Source organism: Eublepharis macularius, chromosome 1 (genome assembly GCF_028583425.1).
Source record: "Eublepharis macularius isolate TG4126 chromosome 1, MPM_Emac_v1.0, whole genome shotgun sequence".
NCBI lineage: Eukaryota > Metazoa > Chordata > Lepidosauria > Squamata > Eublepharidae > Eublepharis > Eublepharis macularius.
The window spans coordinates 168,705,478-168,730,872 of NC_072790.1; the positions used below are offsets into that span (position 1 = coordinate 168,705,478).

Here is a 25,395-nt window from a genome sequence, read left to right on the forward strand (position 1 = left end):
TGATGAATTGAGAGAAATCTATCCTTACCTCCAGGAAAACTCTACACTTCATTGGGGTGAAGAGGATATTCCTATGCACTGAATGAATAAAGAAGCTCCAATTGTTGACTAACTTCTTTATTGCCAAGCGTTATCAATCCACCTTATTAATCCAGACATTACTGGGTCTCATGGCCTCTACCACTTCTGTTGTATTTTTTGCCTGACTGAGGATGAGGCCATTACAAAATTGGTTTTTATGTCCCTGCAACCCGACCATGACCAGTCAACGTGTTAGGTTATCTGTCCCCAGATCTGTAGTCAGATCCTTGATATGGTGGGCCCAACCTGAGAATTTGACTCAAGGGTGCCTGTTTGGGGAGGCCTATGCTGACATCTCGACTCTGTCACCACCAAGGCTTCAGCACTAGGTTGGGGAGCCCATTGTGATCCTTCCTCAATTCAGGGGACTTGGTCACTGAGGGAATCAAGGTTGCACATTAATGTGTTAGAACTTAGGACAATCCATTACTCCCTTGCTTCTTTTGCAGGTCTACTTCTCAAGAAGAGAGTTCAGAGTCACACAGATAACACCACAACTATATTGTCTGAACAAGCAGGGAGGAATGGCATCACTAACCCTCTGTGCCGAGGCTACAACTCTGTGAGAATGGGCGATACTAAACAATGCCCTTCCGCAGGCTATCCATATAGCTGGTGTAGAGAGCAGCAGAGCAGACATACTCAGCAGGGTGTTTCACACTCATCATGAGTGGACAGTCAATTTCAAATATATCCTGCCTGTTTTTCAGCAGTGGAGATTCCCTACCATGGACCTGTTTACAACACAATTCAACACAAAGACCAAGCATTTCTGTTCCCTGGTAGGTGCCAACCCCCTTTCTCTAGGGGATGCTTTCCAAATCCCATGGGCTCAAGGGCTTTTTCTACCTACACCTCTAATAACCAAGTTCCTTTGCAGAATCCGTCATCCACTCTAAAGGGTATGTCCCAAAGCCAGTACCTCCAGCTTCCACAGTACCAGACCTCTTGCACAGGGGTCAGGTGTAGCCACAATATAGCCACTTTGAGATTGATAGCATGGTTGTTGAACCCACCGGTTCATCCTTTTCCAGGGAAGTGACCCAGATCATTGTAAATGCTCGCAAGTCATCGATACACTCCTCTTACCATGACAAATAGAACCATTTCACAGTGTGGTTGGAACCTAGATAGTCACCTTTTCCCTGTCTGTTGACTCAGGTTTTTGAATATTTACTATCACTCCAGAAACAAAGGCTATCTGTTTCTTCCATTAAAGTACATTTGGCTACAATTTCAGCCTTTCTTGAAAGTGTTGATGGCAAGACAGTCTTCTCCCGTCACATTCCTAAACAGTTCCTTAAGTGTATATTTAATACTTTCTCACCAAGATTGCCACCAGTCCCTCAGTGGAGTCTGCCCTTGGTTCTTTCTCAACTCATGCTACCACTGTTCTTGCCCCCTTTCCCTGTATTGGAAAGTAGGACTCCTGGTTGCCATAACTTTGGCTAGACAAGTAGGGTAGATCACGGCCCTTCAGGTTGAACCCCTTTTTATTCAGTTCTTCCCAGAGAAAGTTGTCTTATGTACTAGCCTTGAATTCCTTCCTACAGCAAAAAGTTACACAACCTGTGTTTTTTCCAAAACCTACTTTGGATGCAGAACATACCCTACACAGTTTGGATGTAAAGAAGGCTTTATTGTATTATTTACATAGAACAAAGGGTATTAGCAAATCCATATCACTCTTGTTGTGTTATTTTGGATGTTGCAAAGGTTTAGCAGCATCCTCTCAGACTTTATCATGCTGGATAGTGACAGTCATTAGATTCTGTTATGGTAAGGCTGGGGTCCCATGTCCTTTGGTGATCAAGGCACACTCAACCAGGGCACATGCTTCGTCAGCAGTGTTCCTGCAAGGGGTTCCTCTTCAACACATCTGTCAGGCTGCCACGTAGTCTTCAGTGGAAATCTTCGTAAAGCACTACTCTGTCAACACGAATGCCAGAAGAGAATCAGCAGTGGAAAAAGCTTTCCTGCATTCCTTGTTTGGCTGATCCACATATACCCTCCTCCATTGGTGAGTAGCTTGTGGGACTGCACAGAAGAATGACAACAAAAACAGGGTTGCACTTACCTCTAACTGTTGTTCATTGAATGTCTTCTGTGCAGGCACACATTTTCTCCCTCCTGCCCCACTGTGAGTGCAAGATTTTGCTTGTACCTTCCCTATTTCAGCCCAGGAGAACTGAGGGAAATAGGGGCACTCTGCCTACCCATCCATTTTGGTTGGAAAGGGGCTTGTGCATGCAAGGTCAAGGCAGAACGCCTGCTTTCAGATTTTTAGAGCTAAAAAGCTCTTTCTGAGGCCGGCCTGCATATGCACAGTCCCAATGTGTGCTTACACAGAAGACGGTTGATGAACAACAGTGACAGGTAAGCGCAGCCCTGTTTTACTCTACATACATAAGTGTTTGCAAACAAAATTCATGACTATAGGCAAACTTTGCTAATCTGCATGGAAGTACTTGCTATGTAGAAAAGCCTCCGCGAAAGTGGAATTTGTTTTTTCCAGTTAAGACATGCTTATTATCTGCTGTTTTTAGCAAATGCCTAATTGATTTTCCACCTAGTGGATTTTTCCTTTCCATTTCATCTTTTAAAAATCAGCTTTAAAGAGATTACATTAAATCTTAATGCCCAATTCTTTTATGCAAAATGTTTCAATCTCTAATTATCTCATTAATTTATACAAAATTTTATAATTGTTACTTTTTATAAAATTCTGCAAGTGTTATGTATCCTGAAGTGGACCATATATAATTCAGAATATTACTGGATCTTGTTCTGTAGTACTTTACACATTAATCATGGGTGCTGTGCTGTGCTGCTGTAGCATAGCGGTTAAGTGGCTGGGCTCTGAGCCAGCACTTTGATGGTTTGACTCCCACTGCTGCTGTGAACTCTGCAAGTGGCCTTGGCTAAACTGCTCCTCTCAGCCCCAGCTGTGTTGCCACTAATTTGTCCAGAAGGGTGGTATTTATAAGCACACCATTGTTGTCATTGTCATCATCTCATTCTTTCCCTTCCAGGGGTTCTATATAGTACCAGGCATCAACCCAGTTCCTTTTCCTGGACAGTTCAATGGACATACTTGCCTACCTCTGTAGAGAAATACTAATTTCTGTATTGGAAGAAGCAGGGCTTTCATGTGGTATAAACGGTGGTATAATTAAGAAGACCTCCCCCCAGTCCAAGTGTATACATTAGGAAGTTATAGTGTATATTGGGCTCCTAATATGTGTAGTCAGATAAAGCTAGATAGGGAAGAAAAAGAACCCATAATTATTCTTCTAGCAACCACCTGTGTAACCAGATGTTGACTCATTATGCAAGAACTAAACATTCCAATGATTTTCTTTTTTCTTGGTGTTTAAAGATTAGACTGTAAAATAAAACTGATAATTTAAACTACCTTCACAATACCACTTGAATTTATGTAAAGAAATATTATAATTTTACTTTACGGTATCCCTTTTCTTTAGTATCATAGCAAACAAAAATGGTTACACAAAGAAGATAACAAGAACAGAATTGATGTACATAGTTTAATAATGTTTAGTGTTTATTGGTTAAGTTAACAAAAGATAAAAAAATATAACTATGTTTGTATATTGCATTTTATAAATAAATTTTTTTCTGAAAAAAAGATTAGAATGTATTTAGACAAGAATGATTCCTGTAGGACACGCTTATTATTTACCTAGTAATTACTAAATTAATTAGTAACATAGTATTTCTTTGCAAAGCACTCCTTGTATCTTCGATCCATTTATTTGGGTTTATATAGTAGATTTTTAATGTTTATTTTAGATTTTCCAGTTTGCTTAGGGCTTTTAGTAGACTTTTTAGATTATTGTGGGTATGCACAAGTATAGAGAAATGTCATACATTTTCAAGGCTGTGAACCATCACATCAGGGATACCACTCTTTATTTGGAAAAGCTGTGTCTTTAAAGGGGAATCCATACATCCCTGTTGGTGCTGTACTGGCCTGCTTTATGTTAGCACACAACAATGTATATGGAAAAGGGAAACCACAAACCAGGAAATAGAGAAGCCATGCCCAGATATTCTGCTTTGCCCCACCTCATCCAGTGAGTCAGGCCTCTTTTGAAAGATATGTACCTAGTTTAGGGGGAAGGGTTTGCATTAACTTATTCTTACGTCATTTACTGTGAGGTAAACTGGATTGTTATTTCATGGGTGATTGCCATCAACCTCGGTGTAATGATAGAGGTAGTTATTCTTAGTACATGTTTGTGTAGCTCTTGTCATTAAAGTTCAGAGGTAAATTTGGTCAACTGCTTTCAGTACAACAGCTGTAGATGGGCAGAATGCACTTAATTTGTAGAAATTTAGAACAATGGAAGAACATTTATGCTGTTTTGAATGTAGACAGTTTCAATCCATAAGATCTAGATTTTTACATGTGGAAAAGGATGTGTATAATAATAACATTTGATTTATATACCACCCTTCAGGGCAATTTAACACCACTCAGAGCAGTTTACAAAGTATATTATTATTATCTTCACAACAATCACCCTGTGAGGTAAGTGAAGCTGAGAGAGCTCTGAGAGAGCTGTGACTGATTCAAGGTCCTCCATTATATATGTTGTTGCATATGTACATGAGGCAGGAAGTCCCAATTGATGATGGACTCACAAAGAATGTACATGCAGTGAAATTAGTACATATTCAAAGAATGTACATGATGGTGTATATGTGAGAGTGCCACTATTTCCTATGGAACTGATCTCTATACATAATAGATCCCAGTGTGAGAATGAATCCATCCCTAGTAATAACATCTCCAGAGCAGAGGAGTATCTTAATTAACTCAAGGGTTGCAGTAGGAAAGGAACCATATGGACTTCTGAAGCAGCCTGTAATTTTAAAACACCAAGTTTCTAGCCCCCCATAGATTCAGAAAAGAATTATAGCAACATTTCTGTATAAAGTTTAAAATAACACAGATTCTAGTTTTTGCTTTTTAGTGATGAGAAGGCACAGAATTTTTCATTCTGAATAATTTCTACTTCTCATCACTCGTATCTTCCCATGGTTTTTCCAAGACAAACATATATCACATTTAGCTATCAGAATGGAGTAAATATATACATTTCGACAACACAAGTTGCAATTGGGTTTTCTGGTTACAGAATGCTGCTTTTATAAAGGGTAGACAGATGAGGAGCTTCTTAATCTGTCATCATTTTTGGACACGAGGGTCAGATCTAGATTAGAGCTGCACAAGGGATAAAAGTGGTTTAAAACCCTCCCCCTGCCAGTACAGTTTCAGCAGTCGAAGCCCCATGCTGCTGTTAACCTTCAAGGGAAAAAGGTGAGCAGTCTGTCTCTTTTTTTCCTTTTATGGCTAATAAGAGTGCATGGGGGTTGGTTTTAATGGGTGAAACCACACTAGAGTTTCTTTCCTGCTTCCCATGCAGCCCCATTTTGAATATGGTCCTCATGGAATTTCTGTGTGCATTTTTTTAAATGTCAGGAGGATCCAATAACAGATCTCTTAGCATCTCATCTACTTCAAACCTTTCCTGATCTTTCTGTCTGATAATACTTACCCAAGAGTTTTTTTCCTGTTAAATGAGCCACATTGCTGCCAGAAGTGAGGCTTCTCCCACTTCCCTTCACTGAACCTGCAGGCACTTGCGTCTGTGCAGAGTTAGAAACTGTGTTGTGGATTATCCAGAATGTTCCAGTTTGCTGTGCATTCAGTTGAGGATGAACCCAGACAATAGGGTTATTCACAGTACTGGCTTGAACAATACTCCAGGCTGATTCACTATTTAAAATGTTGTCCCTAAAAACCAAACGCTGATCCCTGATGAGCTATAAAGCTTCCTATATAGCCGGCAGCAAGATTACTGCATCTCAGCCTAATCAATTCACAGGGCTGTTGTAAGGAAAAAATTAGACAACTACTATGTGGCGCACTAACCTTCTTGGTGAAAGAGTAAAAAACAAATGTCAGGGAGGATCTTTGATAAACACTCACAATGCATGCATAGGCAGCCCTTGGACAGCCATATACTACAGGTGCATTGTCATCAGGAGTCAAGAGAGTTTGCCAAATTTGATGATTTTTTAAAAAAGTAGCTTAAGATGATCTGTTTTGGGGGCTAATGCTCTTCAAAAAAAGACGAAAAATATTTCGTTATTTGAAAAAAATGAGCTGACATCATTTGCTTACAAGAAACTCATATTTGGATTACAAAATTTGGGGGAGGATTTGTCTCTTTAAATAACAAAAAAGGGGGGTGGTATTGTAGCTAAAGGTTGCATTGAAACCAGAACTTGTTATATCTGACAACCATGGCAGATCGATGGGAGCAGAGGTGACATTAAATGGGAGTAAACTTTTGATGGTGGGAATTGATGCACCAAATGAGAAGGGGAGGGTCTACAAATATCTTTGGGAAAAATTGGCTGTTTTGTCCTATGAAAACTGTTGGTTGATGGGTAATTGGAATGGAGTAGTATCTCCACAAATAGATAGGTGCTCTGAAAAAAACATAAAAGATACTCAAGACAAATGACCGAAGGTTTGTTCTGATATGATTGATAATATGGGTTTGGTGGATGTTTGGAGACAAAAAAATGGGGATTCAAGAGAATATACATTTTACTCAGAGACAGGGCTTTTTTTCAGGGGGAACGCGGGGGAACAGAGTTCCGGAACCTCTTGAAAATGGTCACATGGCTGGTAGCCCCGCCCCCTGATCTCCAGACAGAGGGGAGTTTAGATTGACCTCAGCGTGTAGAGCAATCTAAACTCTCCTCTGTCTGGAGATTAGGGGGCGGGGCCACCAGCCATGTGACCATTTTCACTGAGGGCAACCCACTGAGTTCCACCACCTCTTTTCCCAGAAAAAAGGCCCTGATCAGAGAGAGATAAATCTTTGTCACGTATAGATATGGTCTGGGTATCAAAAAATTTGGTGACCAAAATGGTTAAAGTGGAAATATTGCTGAAGTCTTTTTCAGACCATAATCCTATAAGAGTAAGTTATAGAACCAAATCTAATACATTTAGGTGGCAACTAAATGAATCTTTATTACAGAACGAGGCAATTGTTGATGATTGTAAAAAAAAGGCTGAAAGAATTTTTTGAATTAAATTTGAACAAGGGTACAGACTTGAGAATGGTTTGGGATGCAAGCAAAGCATTTATAAGAGGCCACTTTATATGTCATAACTCAGATTTAAAGGGAAAAAGCAGGAAAAATGCAAAGTATTCTGCAGGAATTTTTTTTTTTAAGGGCGGAAGAATTAAGAACTGTGCCAGGGAATGTTAAGGTGCAACAAGAAATAAAATGTTTGCAACAACAGCTATCAATGTTAACAGTAATAGAATTAGAGAAAAAACTGAATTATGCTAAGCAGAGAAATGTCGAATTGCCCTTTTTACTGGGCTTTTAATCTTGCTAATAAAATAAAAATTTCTCTCTAAAAATATGTTTTTAGTCTTTCCTGTAGGTTGATCTCAGCAGCAAGCATTCTCTCATTGGAGCTGAGAGGAAGAAAAGTAGTGTAATTACTGGAGCCTTTTCACTTGCTAGAAGTTCTTTTCTGCATGCTAGGCTGTCCCTTCTCTTTCTCTTCCCTGTCATCCCCTACCTCAGTGCTGGATGAAGCTCCCATTTGAGGCAGGAATAGTCAGATTGTGTGGCCAGTCCAGCTGCAAGCATTTCTCTTTCCACTGGACTTTGTCTATTCAAATTGGGTTGCCAACTGAGGAAATCCAACAAGTAAAGTTTTGGCAGGAAAGCTTTCATGTTGAATCTCTGCCTATATCATGCAGCTGTTGGGTGCAGGTGCGACATGTAAAATTCATATCCTATCCACAGATTATCCCAGGGTAGCAATTCCCTATCTCCCAGGTTGAAATCTTGATGTAGCAGGGCTTATTCACCTAGACCAATGGATTTTCAATATCTTGAAAATACTTTATGAAAAAGACCCCAAACAAACTATAATCACTACATCTTTAAACCAGGAGTACAGTATAGGCTAGAAAATGTGTCATGTTACGGATTTTTTGATTGTAACTTTTTCCAGTTCAACTGTTCTTCCTCGTCCTTAATATTGAGTACTAGAGGGTCTTGCTTTTGACATTCATACAGTCAGGCCCATTTCTCACATATTTATTTTGGATTCCAGGAGAACTGCTGAGGGTTCTGTTGCCAGTGTCTAGCTGGCCGTACCATGATTACTTTTGGAGGAATTGCTGCCAAACTGGAAAGGAATCGTTTGCGGGCAGAAGGAGTGGGCGATCACCACAATGCTGTTAAATACCTCAGTCAGGATTATGATTCTCTGAAGCAGGAATGTTTGGAAAGTGGCACTTTATTTGAAGACCCCCAGTTTCCTGCCATTCCTTCCGTTCTTGGCTTCAAGGAACTTGGACCCAGTTCTGGCAAAACCCGTGGCGTGCGCTGGATGCGCCCATCGGTGAGTGCCTGGCTCTGTACTTGTTGGGGGCCCTTAGAGGACTATTTTGGTTAGTTATTATTTCTTGTAATAGCTCATATTAGCAGCTTTCACTAAATGTCTTGTTAGCAGATGTTAACATATTTTGCTTTACCCAGGGGTATATTAATTACTCCAACAGCCTCTCTCCATCTTCTAATTAATCTCCTTCCTACCGAAGTCTCTCTTTGACTTCTGCAGTAAATTTCAGTGGATTGTTGAATCTAGCCAAGTTCCAGATGTATCTGAGCTTATGAAAGGAAGCCTTGCCTTCAGCACAGGAGAAAGATGCCAGCCACTTTCTTTACTTAAGCATTCGTTATCATAGAATTCTCTAGAACGCCTAGCAATATCCTATATTACTAAACCAAGTTCAGTACTTTGGAGTAATTATTTTGAAGTCAGTCATATATAATAGCTATGACTTGGAGATGCGTGTATGGAGCAACACTTAATGTTAATCTTGATGTGGTTTGCCCATTGATTGGAGACAGTGGGCTCTAAAAGATACAAACATGTGAGGTCTATATCCCTAGTTCAGAGCTCCACTGTGAATTTGCTGATTGGACTTAGCCATATGCCACTGCCTCCCATTCTCTCTGTGTGAGAAGGAGCTAAAACTGCTGAGCTACAAGACTGTATACTTGGGAGGTTATGGACAGTGACTTTTGAGGGGAGCTTGATGGCTTGGATCACTGCTTGCCTTTGAGCTTGTTCCCATGTCAACTTGTCTGCTCAACTTGCACATTTATTTAAAAAAAATTAACATTGGAAGTCCCTTAACTTTCTAGGGCTTCGCTGAATTTTGTATCACTCAGTGAATGGAACACATGCAACGATAACTGTACAGCTGTTACATGACTTGCTGCCAAACTTATTTAAGTGAATGGTCATATCTTGCTACAGTTGTGACTGTAGATCAGATCCTGCTGAGTCACAGATGTGGCATGTTGGCTTCTCCTGAGCTGCCTCTTTTCTGGCTCAGCCTTCAACTGTACTCATCCTTGTACTAAATACTTCATGTATCCTTGCTTTGGGCCAGGTCTTTCCCATTGGTCTTTGTCATGCATTCAGTTGTAGCGGGGGGGGGGGGGAGCGCCAAATCCTTTTCTCCCAGAAGTTGAGTTGATATGCTAAAAATACATTTAAAAGCTTCTCTGTTGCTTTATAGTTTCTGTCTTCTGCATCTGATGAAGAGAACTGTGGTTCTCAAAAGGTTATGCTACAATAAAATTGGTTAGTCTTAAAGGTGCTACTGGACTCTTTGCTATTTTGTGACTACAGACTAACTCTGTAGGCCTCAAATTGCATTGAATTTAGTGTGCAAACTGAGAACTGCTTCTTGTAGTATACCTCCCTTGTCTGTGTTCTTCTTAAGATTTGAGGTCACAGCTTCAGTGTGCTCTTAGATACATCTTTGCCCCAGGATGTACAAAAGGTTGGTAGTGGCTAGAAGCTGTTTTTATTGGCTTGGACTGCATCCTTTTCTAGAGAAGAATTACCTAGAATAATTCATACCTTGATTACATCAAAGCTTTGGAAGTATAGAAGCTGATCTGTATCATTTAGGTTGGTCTTAAGGAAGGATATTACCTGGATTTTGTTTTGGGATTTTTCTTTGCAAGAGCATGGCTGGAAACAGTAACTAGTTCAGAACACAGCAGCCAGTTCGTTAACTTGCACTAGTCATGTGGATTTATTATGTTGATCATTGGCTGCTAATTTGTTTCCAGCCCAATTTTAAGTATTGGTTTTAACAGTTAAAGCCCTAAATAGACTGAACCCAGGATACTTTAAGGATACTTCCCATTTGAATCTATATACTCACTGAGAACTTCCTCATTTGTCCTTTTCCAGGGCCCACATCATCTGAAGTTCAGTGGGTAACCACAAAAGAGAGGATTTTCTAAATCGTGTTGGCAAAACTATGAAACTTCCTTCACAGGGAGATCTGTTTTGGCCCTTGCTTAATTAATGTTTGCCACCAAATCAAAGCTGAGCTTTTTTGAAGAGAACTCTTGGGGGCCCTCGGTTAGTTTTAGTATCTATCAGCATTTCTTCTTGCTTTTTGTCTGTTCAGCTTTATTATTTACACCAGATTTCTGCGGACATTTATAGATTCTGTAATTTTATCATTGTGGCTTTTTACTGCTGTTATTAGGGACCTTGTGGATGGCTTCTAAGAAAAGGCAGAGAGAAAAAATAACTTAATAAACAAATATCTCTGAGTACAAACTAGAGAATACTCTATTACATCCCTGAGCCAATTATGGCTTTTCAAGGAGTTCTTGGATATGTTTTGTATGAGGCTCACTATGTGGCTTGTAGCAGGTGCTGATCTGGAGTACAGTGCCCCCTATTCTGTTTGGCACTGAAGCACCAAAAACAAAGTGCAGGCATTGCTCTAATATATACGTGCTCTGTCAGGTTACTTATGTCATGAGTTTTCACAAGGTCTCTGTTTTCAAATGTCTTACATTTTGAGAGCCTCTGTGAGTAGGTAAGTGGTATATGAATCAAATCTGTTTCTTAGACCTTTTCTTAGACCTGTTCAGCCCTTTCGCATTTGGCAATGTGAAGAGAGGTCCTAAATACATGAAGTACATATTGTGTCCAGTTCTCCCATAGACAATAAGATATAAGCAAAGAAAATTGCAACAAACCACAGTTGTGGTTTTTTAAAAAAGTAGCAGCAGCAGAAGAAGAAAGCCCTCCAAAATAGTTAAGTGATTCCCTCAACCAAGGGAAGATAATGATCTCTGAAGAGAACTCAAGACACAGAGAGAAATAGAAGAGAAATACAATAAGCCGCAGTCACCTGCGTTTGAGCAAGGAAAAAATGGATTGGTGACAAATTATGTTGTGTCCATGCTATGTTTAATGTTCAAGCAACCAGGGTGTTTTTGTACTGCTATTACACTTGTGTGAAGACGCTGTGCATCAGTGGTTTATTTCATCTTTTATCCTCTTGCAGGAAATTGTAGATGACCCTCAATTTATTGTTGGAGGTGCCACAAGGACAGATATCTGCCAAGGAGCATTAGGTTAGTGCATATCTTGTGCATAAACTTGTGCATATCTTACTATACTGCAAATTAAAAGCGGCTTCTAAGAGCAAGATTTCCAATGACTAGGCAACTAGAAGCAGCGTAAGGGTAAGGAGATGGTGGTTATAGGAACATAAAAAGAGCCCTGTGGGTCCATCTAGTTCAGCAACCTATTTCGCAGAGCAGCCAACCAGTTATCGTGGAAGGCCAACAAACAGGAGAGAGATCACAGTCCCCTCCTAGTGCCCTGCAATGGTATTCAGAGGCTTGCCTCCTCTGATTATGAAGGTTCCATTTGGTCACCACGACTAGTAGCCGCTATCTTCTATGAATCTCTCTAACTCTGCTTTAAAGCCATCCACTCACAGTGAATCCCACAGTTTAATTATTCATTGCATAAAGTATTTCCTTTTGTCTGTCCTGAATCTGTTCATGAACTTCATTGGGTGCCCTCTAGTGCTAAAATTATGGTAGAAGGATATGCAGGTTATATGGGGTGAGGAGTATATAGTACTTGCCATGCTCAGGGAAACAAGGCAAAGGACGCTATTGACTTCTTCTTCAGTTACTAGAACCTTTGCCAAATCTCCTCTGGCTCCTGAGTTTCATCACTCTTCTCATGGGTTCTTGTGCTTTTCTCTGCAACTGCAAGGGCATAAAAGCTCACATGGGTGCATGTTGTTTGTTTAACTGTAAACCTCTAATTCTGCACTGCTGGGGAAATCTTTTTCCACATCTTCCTTTAGCAGTCTTTTTATTCCATGGTCATCCAAAGGCCCAACTGCTTCTTTGACTAGTTTCCTGCTCTGGATGCATTTAAAGAACTGTTTGTTTGTCTCGATGCTTTTAGCAGTCTGCTCCTCAAATTCTTCTTTTTGCATGCCTAATTACTTACTGTTCTTTTTCCATACCCTGTAATCACTTCATTGAGGCAGACTAACACTTTTTAAAATAAGCCTTTTTGCTTTTTATGGTTTCTTTGCCTTTCCTAACCTGGGGAATGCAGTTTACCTGGGTTTCAGTTAGTGTGGTTTAAAATAGTTTCCAAGGATCCTCCTAAGGATTTGACTCTCTTATGTTTCACTTCAAGGTTCCTTTTAACTGTTCTCCTCATTTTTCTGAAGTTTAGACTTTAGGGATAATATTCCATTAGCAAGAATTCTGAGCGTAATAGCGTTGTGGTCACTGTTTCCAGTATCTACATCTCTCTTGAGCCCTGCACAGAACCAAGTTCAATATGACTGTCCCTCTGGCTCTGTGACCAACTGTTCTAGTACATAGTCATTTATGATGTCTTAAGAGTCTCATTCATCTATCTATCTATCTATCTATCTATCTATCTATCTATCTATCTATCTATCTATCTATCTATCTATCTATCTATCTATCTATCTATCTATCTATCTATCTATCTATCTATCTATCTATCTATTTATAGTCCACCTTTCTCACTGAGACTCAAGGCAGATTACACAGTGTAAGATTAGTACAGTCAATACCAGGAACATTTCCATAAACAATGCCATAGGGTAAATAGATACAGGTTCACAAAACGTAGCATTAGTAGGAATCCACTACAACATAGTAGTGAGGTCTATGGTTCCTAACTCATTAGCAGATCATGTGCAATCCCCTCCCTACAATTCAGCCCTCCTATCTGAGTAAAAAGCCTTTTTGAATAATTCAACTCTAGTGTATGTTTACTAAGTCAATGTGAGAGTAACTGAAGTCTCCCATTATCACAACATTAGCTGCCTTTGTCACCTCCTTGATTTCCTTCTGCATCTCAAGATCAGGTTCAAGATTTTGATCAGGTGAATGATAATCCCCGCTTTTAAGTAACCCTTAGGGCCTAGTATTTCCACCCACATCACTCCCCTAGGGAAGTTCATTCCCTTAATGTTTTCTAACTTATTTTATTCTGTGGCCTCCCCCCATCACATCCCTCCCTGTGCTGCCTGTAGAGCTTATACCCAGGGATGACTATATCCTATTGAGCTTCCCTTTCCACCATGTTTCTGAGACACCTGCTATACCTAAATTTTCATTCAGCACCAAGCGCTCCAACTCCCCCACCTTGCCTCAGAGGCTTAGCTCAGATTGGCATACAGACACCTGAAACCTGTCTCCCTCTCCAACAACCCTCTGCTTCCCCAGTCCCTTAGTCTCTGCACATGGCCCTCCTTTGCCATTCTACTCTCACTCCCATATTCTTTCAAGTTCCTACCAATATCACACTATAGTCCCTTTCGACGGCCTTGTCCTAAACTGGAGGTTCCTTGCCTCTGTTGGCTTTTGCCCCAGGATTCGTTTAAAAGCTACTGTGCCATCCTGTCCAACACAGTGCTTGCCAGAACCTTTTCTGTTGTATCTGTGACATTCAGAAATTCCAGAAAATTCTCCTTGATGTCCACTGATTTGTTGTTAACAAAAAGTAGAAGCATGTGTGAATTAAATGGGCAAATTGTCCCGTGATGTGAGCATCCATGCCCATAAAGTAATAAAGTTCCCATTTTCCCCTTTACTGAGAGTGAAGTTTGCACTGCAGGGGGGAAAAACACAGTTACATACAGCAGGGGTGTCCTTGGCCTCTGCCCCATCCTGCCTGCTGCTGACATAACACTACTCCCTGGTCAGAAACTGTAGAAGAGAGTAAGAGTTTTTTCCCTGTGTCCAGTGAATTCATCATCTTCCCATGGAAGATTTTCTCCCCTGCTCCCCGCCCCAGGGTCATTCAGATCTTTCTGCCCCATGAGGAAGAAAATACAGTCTAGCAGTTTAGTTGTTTCTCTCTCTCTCCCTGGATGTCACCTTCCATCAGGATATGGTGTAGTAAACAATTGCATACTTAGAATCATTAGCATAACTAAGAAATTGAGTGCTCTGTGCTTAGAGCTTAATGGCACCTTCTTCACCCAACCTCCTCTTTTTTGCCAGCTATGAGTTGTAGGTAGGTTCCTGCTCATGAACAGAGTGCAGTCACAATCATTGAAATATTGAGGTGAATTCTAGGGTGGAGGGAATTTCTCCACAGAAGCCTAGCATGGAAATGGAGATATTAAAACCCAGATCTAATGGAAAATTATTTCTGTATTCCTCAGGTGACTGCTGGTTGTTGGCTGCTATTGGCTCCTTGACACTCAATGAGGAACTCCTACACCGTGTTGTACCTCATGGACAGAGCTTTCAGGAGGACTATGCTGGCATCTTCCACTTCCAGGTAAGGCCAAGGGGGAGGTGGTCCATCATTCACATGGGAGGTTCTTCACAATGATTTGAAATCAACCTCTTTTTTCTTGACAGGTGGGATGCTGAACTATGCCAAGTCTAAAATCAAACAAAGGGCTCAAGGGTGTATTCAAATGTAGCTCAGCCATACCTCATTATTTCTCCATTGCTTTTCACCAGATCTGGCAATTTGGTGAATGGGTGGATGTCGTAGTAGATGATCGGCTACCAACCAAGGATGGAGAGCTGGTTTTTGTGCACTCTGCAGAATGCCAAGAGTTCTGGAGTGCTCTGCTGGAAAAGGCCTATGCCAAGTGAGTTCTGCCTTGGTAGAGATTATGCAGAGGTGCTCCCCAATCCTTCACATACTTTCTCTAGCAAGCAGGCCCTGTTCTGGTTTTATTTCTGCTCTCCATTCACTCTCACCCCCCCCCCCCCATATGGATCTTCTAACTATCCTACTAATTTTCACATTTGTCTTATGCACAGGTTGAATGGCTCTTATGAGGCCCTATCAGGGGGCAGCACCACTGAGGGCTTTGAAGACTTCACAGGTGGTGTGGCAGAAATGTACGACCTCAAGCGCCCCCCTAACAACCTCTCCAAGGTCATTTGCAAGGCTCTTGACAGGGGATCCTTGCTTGGCTGCTCCATTGATGTAAGGAACCCCAAAAGAGGGGTAGTGTTTGAAATAACTTCATATTCAGAATAGCTTCCCTTTTTGGCTCTCATTTTGCTGGCCTATTATGAGGCAAGGTGTCAGCATAGCTGAGGTTCAATCGGTGGAGGATGACCAGGGCATAGCAGCAGAAAGGGTTCAAGGATGAACAAAATGTGAGTCAAAAAGCATTGTGCCATTGCATTCTATTTCCCATGTTAAACAACATTTTGTTTTGGGCTGTAGTGGAAATGCATACCACAAACTATTCTGATTCAAGAAAACACAAGGGTGTGTCCATTTCACTTCTCAAGCAGAGCCTACAGAAAAAAGGGAAATGATTTTGTTCTGTGCAAAAAATCAGGTGCCATTTTGATAGATTGTATTAGGAGGTTTTTCAAAACGTATTTCAGGCTCTCATTCAGTTACTGGGTGTCTAGCCATTTTTTGTCAATTTCCCTGTGGGCACTTTTAAAATGTAAGTGGAGAAATGGCTTTCAAATGCATATTGCTGTAAACAAGAGGGGAGCTTTATGGTTTCAAATTACTATTGAAAAGTACTGCAGACACAGTGCCCCAAATACTGTTTCTTTTCCTCATACGCCTTTTAATCTCCTTAGAGGCATGCTGCAAACTGGAAGTCATTGAGAGCTGGCTGTCATCAGAGCTTCCCTCCAAGCTTCCCTCTTGGGTCTCCAGATGATAGCAAGCTGGGAAGCAAAGTTTTCAGTCCTTTCCTAATTTAGAGGCGGACCATTTGTTTTGTTTGTGTAGTCCTTATGAAAGTAGTGATATACACAGCCATGTTTACATCTGAACATTAGAAAATACTGGAAATAGTCTTTCTAGTCAGGCAGCTCAGGTTCAATAAGTTGGCCAAGCTGTGGGCTGCTTCTAGTTTGTTGTTCTTGGCAGCCATTTATATCCTTCCCCTGCACTGCCTTTTCCTTCTCTGAGAGCCCAGAAGTATGCAATAGGTGGCTGATTATGATGAAAGGAAGCATGGAGGCCTATTAACCAATGCTGTGTGTGTTCTCTCCTCAGATCACTAGTGCATTTGACATGGAAGCAGTTACTTTCAAGAAGCTAGTCAAGGGTCATGCTTATTCTGTCACAGGATTTAGGGATGTAAGTTTCTCTTGATGGAATGAGACGACATGGAGGTTGCTTTTTGAAATCTGCAGGTTGTCTAACTGTTGGTCTTTAATAGGTGGAGCATCGTGGTCGCCAGGAACAGCTAATTCGCATAAGGAATCCCTGGGGGCAGGTGGAGTGGACTGGAGCTTGGAGTGACAGGTTAGTTGGCTGTGGTATTATAGCGTTATTAGAGTGGGCCAAGCTACTACAGCTGAGAGGGATTCCATCTGGTAAGGACCTTGGGTAGCACTTAGGAGTGGTTTACATGCGTGTTTGTCACTTGATAAAGCATGTTTGCATGTGCAAATGAGTCTTCACAGGTTGAATTCATACACAAGTTCTGACGCATTATTTTTCAGGGGAATTAGTTCACAAAGTCAGCAATGAATCATTAAGTGATATACATATCTGTGTGAACTGGCATATTGCTGGTCTTTAGATGTGATTGTTGCAGAACAAAATCTGAAAAGGGAAATGGGGGGGATTGAAGTGTAACTCAGTACTGCATCGTCTTGCCTCACTGCTGTTGTGCTTCCATCTTAGCTCTTCTGAGTGGAATGAAGTGGACCCTGATCAGAGAGAGGACCTGCAGCTAAAAATGGAGGATGGTGAATTTTGGTGAGTGTATGAGTGGTGAGTTCTAAGACACATGACATCACTCATTTTCAGTGCACATGCTCACATCCTGACAGTGAACCGCTGGTTGATAACACTGTTCTGAGGCAGACTGGGAAGCTAAAATGGCCATAGAAAAGTTCCTCCTCCTCCCCCCCGCCCCCCCACAATGGAGGGAGGGAAGGAGGAAGAGCAAGCTGAAAATGAAAGGCTATGGTTCGTGCTTACTAGCCTTGGTGTGGTGGTGACTCATGCTCTGCTCACATGGGATTGCATCAGGAGTCCCGCCTCATTTGGGGCTGGGGTGGCTGGCCCAGCCCATCAGTCCACTGGGACTTTTCCAAGTGGCCTTCATGGTGACTTCACCCTGACTCTGCAGGAGTATATTCAGAAGTACTTAATGCCAGTTAGTTGTCTCTTCAAATCCCCTTGCCCCTTTTGAGTTCCTATCTCAAGGGTGGTTAGAGAATAGCAAAAGTGAGTGTTTTCTCTTGACTTGAAAGGTCTCTGAGCAGTTGTACAGTGACATTCTCTTCAGCCTCACTGCTTCTTCTGTTCCCTGCAGGATGTCCTTCCGAGACTTTATGCGTGAGTTCTCTAGGCTGGAGATCTGTAACCTCTCCCCGGATGCTCTGACTAAGGATGACTTGAGCAAGTGGCACACCACTCTGTTTGAGGGCAGCTGGCGCCGTGGCAGTACTGCTGGGGGTTGCAGGAACCATGCAGGTAATTCCAGTCTTCTCTGCCACCTCTGATCTCTCCTCTCTTTTGGTGGTAGAGTGCTAGCAAACAGCCCAATCTTATGTTTGCCTTTCTGTGTGTATGTAGTATGAAACTGTATCTGGAGCCTGCCTTGGATTCATTCTATAGACCTTGGCAGTTATAGAAACCAAGCACCAGCTTGTGTGGCCTGAGGTTGAGAAGCACCATACATTACCTTAATCTGTCTTTCTCCCTGCAGCCACATTCTGGGTTAATCCACAGTTCAAGATCAAGCTCTTGGAAGAAGATGATGACCCAGATGATGATGAAGTAGCTTGCAGCTTCTTAGTGGCGCTGATGCAGAAACACCGGCGAAAAGAGCGCCGAGTTGGAGGAGATATGCACACTATTGGCTTTGCAGTCTATGAGGTAATCCCACAAGCTATCTTAGTGGTCTTCTGAGCAAAGCGGTTTAGCAGGAATTAATTCCTAATATTGGCTTTCTTTTTTCTCCTCTTTCTTTGCAGGTTCCTGAGGAGGTATGTCTTGAGTCACCCAAAATTATTGCTGACTTGTATATGAAGATGGAAATCTCAGATTTGGCTTAAAGGGGTTGAGTCAAAATATGTTTCCCTTCCCTAATTATTCTGGAAGAAGTCTTGAAATAGTACTTCCTTTTTTCTTGGATGTGAAATAGAGTTCCTCTGTGAGTGCTTGAAGTTCTTGTGTGCAAAACTAATCACGGAAAAGTCCAAATTCTTCATCAGAGACGCCTGCTCTGTTTGAGTTGAATTAATTGTGCAAAATGTACACATTTATTTTTCATAATTCTGTTTCCAAGGTTCATATTTAAGCTAATTTGGTGAGGGTTTTTTTTTTGTAAGATGCCTACCTGCAACTGTCGTAGTTAAAGAAAAAATTTTGAATCCAAAGATCTGCCCTTCTTGTTTGAGTTTTATTTCTCTGTTCTCTATGTACATGTTTTTGTATGCTGTAGGCCTCAGTGCTGGGGGTTCTACCTACCTGTATAGTTGTACACTTTAGGCTGCTTCTCTCTCAGTTCCAGGGTTGCCAGAGTGTTCACTTGAAGAAGGATTTCTTCCTAAGGAACCAGTCTCGGGCACGCTCAGAGACCTTTATCAACCTACGGGAGGTGAGCAACCACATCCGCCTGCCCCCTGGCGAGTACATCATAGTGCCTTCTACATTTGAACCTAACAAAGAAGCAGACTTCGTCCTGCGGGTCTTCACTGAGAAGCAGTCAGACACAGAGTAAGTCTATGCACTGTACCGCTATAAGAAAGGTGTCTGTGCTAGGAGATGGGGAAAAATCGTTCAGGCTTTTGATGTTGGAGGCTCAAAAGCTCGTAAGTAGTTGAGAAATGTGCAGTGGTTCCCATAGTAACCTTTCATGTTTTGCTTGTATGTTAGCAAGTTTCTGTATATAACATCTGAGGACATCTCTGCCAAAGCCTTTTTTCTACAAGTTTTTCTTTGCTGGAGTTTTCCTTACAGTGTGTTTTGCTTCTTTAGGGAGTTGGATGAGGAGATTTCAGCAGATTTGCCAGATGAGGTAAGAGCCCCAAGCAAAACCCAGGAGGGGTGAAGGGTTGCACTTCCCTGCTGTGCTACATTTTTGATAACTTGTGTGCACAGATATTTGAAAGGAACCTGTGTCTGGGCTATCCTTGCCCTTAAAAGTATGCCATTAGGACATGGAAGTGACCATAACTGAATACATGCTGTACGTGCAGAAAAATGCAAGTTCAATCCAGGGCATTTCCACTTAAAAGGATCTAAAGTAGCAAGTGCTGGGAAAGATCATTCTCTGCTTGGCACTTGGAGAAATGTTGCCAGTCAGTACGATCCTAGATGGATTAGTGGTCTTTTTTAAAAAAAAAAATTTAAAGAATTTTTATTGGATGGGTTTATAAACATACACATAAAAATCATTATCATTTTTCACCCCATTACATTTTCCCCATCCTTCCCCCCCCTTTTCTAGTGACTCCCAGCAGTTTTCCATACCCAACTTAATCTAAAAAGTATATCCTATAAATTCTTAAAATCTAAAATAATAATATAATAATGTAATATATATCTATATTATACCTATCAAATCTCTTTAATTATCTTAACAATCTACCCTAACTATATTGCTTATCTTAATTAAAAATATAAAAATTATATAGGTAATAATAGGTACATATACTAACTAAAAAAGAAACTACATATATATATGTAACATACTTTTCTTCACATACCAATTAACTATATTATCTATATTTCACATATACTCCCTATAACCTTATTACTCATAATTATACTCCCCTGTAAATATACTATACTAGTCCAATAAAATACAGTAAAATATACCCCTTTTTAACCTCAAGTAAGTTTCTATCTCCCCTACTTCTCCAAAGACCACAATTTCCCCTTCATGTCCCACTTTTTCTCCTCATATTTCTTAAATTTTTCCCAGCTTAATATATAGTCCAATTCTTCTTGTTCTTTCAATTTCCTTGTTAATTTGTCCATTTCTGCCATATTCAAGACTTTCAAAATCCAGTCTTCCATAGATGGTATCTCCTGAGTCTTCCACATCTGTGCATAACGCATTCTGGCCGCCGTAATCATATAGAACACCATAACTCTGTCCATTTTATCAAAATCTTCTAAGTTCATACATAATAACAGCAATTCCGGGGTTTTATTTATATTTCTTTGTAAAATACCTGACATAACATTTTGTATACATTTTCACGCACAGTGGTACATGCTGAAATCTTAATTACATTTTTCCATACCTTTTCCCAAGCTTCCATTGAAATTTCCTTATTACAGTTTAGTGGTCTTATAGTGGTCCGTTTCCTGGTTCCCTGGGCCGCAAATTTACCTCCTTTCCTACTAATTCAAAGTAACACTGATTAGATAAGCCTTAACTGGCTTAGATAAGCCTTACTGATTAAAATGGAGTGGGATGAAAGATGAAGCTGTGGACAGACTTGGGGGTAGGAGGAGGCCAGCTGCTGGATAAAAGAAAGAACAAACAAGTAATTCAGGCGTTATTCATGATAAGAGGGACATGAACTGCTCTTGGTCCAAGTTTTTGGAATGCATTGTTAGAAGCTTCTAGAGTCTGAAACGCATAGTTTAAGCGGCTCCTTCTGGTGCGTCTCTTCAGGAGGAAATCTCTGAAGATGATGTAGATGAAAACTTCCGGAACATGTTCCAGCAGCTTGCAGGAGAGGTAGGTACTGTGACTCCCCATTTCGGGGAATGTGGTGGTGGCAGTTTTGTATGAGTTGGTAAAAGAGCAACTGATTAACTTTGATAATGTGCCTGGAGGACTCTGAATGACCTTCTTAAGAAGGCAGTGAGATCCTGGACGTTTCCCTGCAACCAGAAGTTACTGTTCACTGAAAGCTGCATTATATGAGACAGAGTTTGGATTTCTGTGTCATAAATATTCAGAAGCTGCTTTCCTTATTTATCCTGTCTCCCATTTAGTACATGGACTGGTGGTTTCTGCTTTGAACAAATAAGTGATTAACGTTCTCCTCTCCCTTCCTCCAGGACATGGAAATCAGTGTGTTTGAGCTCCGGACCATCCTGAACAGAGTTGTTGTCAGGCGTAAGAGCTTTTTCTTACTCCTTTCACCCTGCAGTATGGGGTTGGAGAGCAGCTTTTGCATTTTTCTCCCCACCTGCCCCATCCAAGTGCTGGCTTGAATATGGTTTTCAAAATAACTGCCTTTCTTTCCTCTCCTTCTCAGACAAGGACCTGAAGACAGACGGGTTCAGCATGGATTCCTGCCGCAACATGGTCAACCTGATGGATGTATCCTCTTCCAGTGGAAGGGTGGCAAAGAAATGTGAAGGATTTCCTATTAAGAACGGGAGGATCATAGATAGGCTAAAAGGATAGAATGTCTAACAGAGTGCTGCAAATAGTCATTCCCCAGCCTGAATGCACTGTGGCTTATGATGAATGAACTTTCTGAGGTCGGTTGCACAGTATCCTCCTCCTCCTTGGTCTTAAGTGTTTGTTTTTGGCTGTTGTATAGACTGTAGGACAAGTTGCATGCTCAAAGCATGTAACTGAAACTTGTTGAAACACTCGCCCTGTTGTCAAAGAACTATGTACACTTTCTGTAGCATTACAATAATGCTGATTGCAGAAGTTTTTGACAATGCTGGGCACAGCAAGATAGTGCCAGTAAGACCTCCACAGGTTACAGGCAGAGCACTTTAGAACAAGAGAATGAGAGCAAGAGGGGACAGGAGAGCCAATAACCCAAGTATGTTGCCTATTCCTGATCTATATTTTCTATTTCCAGAGAATCAGTAGTGCTGTATGAGAGGTGTAGACTTATCCTTTAGTAGCAATAAGCTATGTGCCGTAAATAGAATCAAACCCCAAGTTGAATGCCAAGTGTTAATTGTACTGGCATCAGAAAGTGACCTGAACAGTACTGTGCCAAGTGGTCTTGTGAACAAAGCCTGAAGGATACATAATAAGATTGTGCAATTTGGTATATCCAGTTCCAAAATATGCCAGAAAAATCTTATTGGTATAGTTTGAGTATATTCAGGAATGCCAAGCAATATCAGAATTCTTGGATATACCAGTATTGCTGGTCCCATTTAATCCCGAAATGTTCAGAAATAACAATAACTTCCCCCTCCTTGCTTTGCAGCTTTCCTAGACAAAAAAGGGGAGGGGGGGGGGAAACTCCTAAAGGCAAATGGAATCACATGTTAGGGAGAGTTGAACTCTATCCAGTCACAACTGTTCTCTCATGGTCTATGAGGAAATCATCATGATTGGACAGACAATTGAGCTCTCCCTAACAAGCAATTCAATTTGCCTTTGAGTCACATCCTTCCCCCCTCTCAACATCTGACTCTGCCTTGTCCAGGGGGGATGGGTGTAGACCTGGCAAATCAGAGTGCTTTCTGGGTTCCAGTTTGTGGGCTTTGAGAGAGAGAGAGAGAGAGAGAGAGATCCAGCTTCTTAAACTTATTTTTAAAAAATTCTGTCCTTGACTCTTCTGCTCTTCAGAAAGATGGCAGTGCTCGCCTGGGCATTGTGGAGTTTCAGATTTTGTGGAACAAGATCAGAGCTTGGCTGGTAAGAAGGGAATTCTTGGCTTACAAAATTCTTTGAGAAGAAGAAAATTGGGATTGGTCAAGTACTGTGGAGAAAGGTCATGGCTCCTCACAATCTCCCCTCTCTGTCAATGCAGAACATCTTTCGGCAGCATGACATAGACAAGTCAGGCACCATGAGTGCTTATGAGATGCGTCTGGCTCTGGAATCAGCTGGTAAGCCTGGAAGATAAAGCAACACTGGTGGTGGGATGTTGAAGCCGTTATTGATTAAATGACTGGAACATTAGCTGTCAGGTATTCTGAATTAACAGCTGTCTTGTACAGTCATCAGGGCAGCTGGCTATGCTCAGGATGAAGTCCCATTCTCAGAAACTGAAGGCAGAGCCTGTTGATCATGTCCTCTGAGTGGAAGGTAGTTCTGCCTCTCCGACGGGCTTTGTGAAAGTGAGGATTGCCTTTAATACCTGGTATCAATTCCCCTTGCATGGGGCATTCTTGGGACCTGTAGTCATATTGTTGGCAGAAAATGTATTAAGAGTCTTGAGACAATAAATCTTCTTTGAATCCAAATGGGACAGTCTGCAACCTGTATGGCAAAGAGTCTAGTGGGATTGGGTTGTTAAAAACCTGGATGCCACCCTCCTGGGGAATATCATCAACCGATACAGTCAGTTCATGTACATATAGTATATATTCAGATCAGTGCATAGAAAAGTACAACAGTGCATAAAGTGCAACAATAATCATAAATAGTACAATAAGTAATCCAATAAATAGTCTCCAATAAATACAATCTTCAGTCTGTTAGGTGGAGCTGCTGGTGCAAGCTCCGCCCAACAGACTGCAGGACCGACCACCATGTAATGGAGTATGAGACATCCATGTATCTATGAACTGTCTTTGTTTGCCACAAGTTGAGCTGCCCTTGAGAAAGCATGGCAAAACAAAACTTCCGGTTTGGGATCCATGAAGGTCTAACGCAGCTCTAATCGTGGAGCTGACCGGGCTGCCATTTAAGCGGCCGGCGGGGCAAAATCAAGCCCACGGCCGACTGTTCTCAGGCGGAGAACAGGCATAGAATGCTCAAGCACCTCAGGGCGCGTCGATCTCGGCCGAGGGGGGGTCCTACGCAACGGATCCTCTCCCGACCCTTGAGGTCCCACCCTAAGACAGGTCGGCTATAATCTCTGCGGCAGTCCTGGTGCCAATGCGGTTGGCATAAGACCTACATGCCCAAGCTTCAACAGGGGAAGGAAGAGTGGATGGGAATCTAAGATTGAAACAGCAATTACAACCCAAGGAAAGTGAATGAGAAGGTAAAGATCACTATCTCTTGAAACGGGACAGATTACTTAAAGTAAAGAAGAATTAAAGCAGACTTTTAAACTGCAACAGACTAAGTATAAGGAGGGGAGGACCCGGCAAGAATTATATTAGAAAAAGGACTAAGTTAAACGAAGTTATTAAAGAAATTGGACTATTGTTTTGAATACCTGTGGCTATAAGGAGATATCAGGCTGTGAGAAAGTTTCACCATCGCGAGAACTGCTGTGGGAAGTCGGGAAACAGGAAGTACGTAACAACAATAGAGTTGGTTGTTGGGGGTTTTCCGGGCTGTATTGCCGTGGTCTTGGCATTGTAGTTCCTGACGTTTCGCCAGCAGCTGTGGCTGGCATCTTCAGAGGTGTAGCACCAAAAGACAGAGATCTCTCAGTGTCACAGTGTGGAAAAGATGTAGGTCATTTGTATCTACTCAGGAGGGGTGGGGTTGAGCTGAGTCATTCTGTAAGAGTTTCCCAGGGTGTGGAATGCTAATGGCGGGAGGCTTCATTGTATCCTGAGGAGGTTCTTTTGCATATGGATTGGTGCTTGATGTGCTAATCTTCTCTGCAGGGCTATTGTCGGGTGTGGAGTGTTTTGTTGGCCTGGTGTTTTTCAGAACTGGAGCCCATGCTCTGTTCATTCTTAAGGTTTCTTCTTTCCTGTTGAAGTTTTGCTTATGCTTGTGAATTTCAATGGCTTCCCTGTGCAGTCTGACAAAGTAGTTGGAAGTGTTGTCCAGTATTTTGGTGTCCTGGAATAAGATACTGTGCCCTGTTTGAGTTAGGCTATGTTCAGCCACTGCTGATTTTTCAGGCTGTCCAAGTCTGCAGTGTCTTTCATGTTCTTTTATTCTTGTCTGGATGCTACGCTTTGTGGTCCCGATGTAAACTTGTCCACAGCTGCAGGGTATACGGTATACTCCTGCAGAGGTGAGGGGGTCTCTGCTGTCTTTTGCTGATCGTAGCATCTGTTGTATTTTTCGGGTGGGTCTGAAT

At 41.6% G+C, this 25,395-nt stretch overlaps 1 protein-coding gene across 1 annotated transcript in view; it reads left to right on the top strand.

The window, feature by feature from the left end:
- Positions 1 to 25,395, top strand: part of CAPN11 (calpain 11) — a 51,511-nt gene that overhangs the window by 14,050 nt on the left and 12,066 nt on the right. Inside the window, exons 2-19 of the mRNA XM_054977788.1 lie at positions 8,267 to 8,557; positions 11,550 to 11,619; positions 14,724 to 14,842; positions 15,031 to 15,164; positions 15,340 to 15,508; positions 16,553 to 16,636; positions 16,719 to 16,804; positions 17,189 to 17,263; positions 17,826 to 17,986; positions 18,222 to 18,391; positions 18,490 to 18,501; positions 19,023 to 19,234; positions 19,496 to 19,535; positions 21,147 to 21,212; positions 21,539 to 21,596; positions 21,739 to 21,803; positions 23,028 to 23,096; positions 23,212 to 23,290. Of these exons, the coding sequence (XP_054833763.1) occupies positions 8,312 to 8,557; positions 11,550 to 11,619; positions 14,724 to 14,842; positions 15,031 to 15,164; positions 15,340 to 15,508; positions 16,553 to 16,636; positions 16,719 to 16,804; positions 17,189 to 17,263; positions 17,826 to 17,986; positions 18,222 to 18,391; positions 18,490 to 18,501; positions 19,023 to 19,234; positions 19,496 to 19,535; positions 21,147 to 21,212; positions 21,539 to 21,596; positions 21,739 to 21,803; positions 23,028 to 23,096; positions 23,212 to 23,290 (1,915 nt within the window). The 5' untranslated portion in view covers positions 8,267 to 8,311. The remainder of the gene's footprint in view (positions 1 to 8,266; positions 8,558 to 11,549; positions 11,620 to 14,723; positions 14,843 to 15,030; positions 15,165 to 15,339; positions 15,509 to 16,552; positions 16,637 to 16,718; positions 16,805 to 17,188; positions 17,264 to 17,825; positions 17,987 to 18,221; positions 18,392 to 18,489; positions 18,502 to 19,022; positions 19,235 to 19,495; positions 19,536 to 21,146; positions 21,213 to 21,538; positions 21,597 to 21,738; positions 21,804 to 23,027; positions 23,097 to 23,211; positions 23,291 to 25,395) is intronic.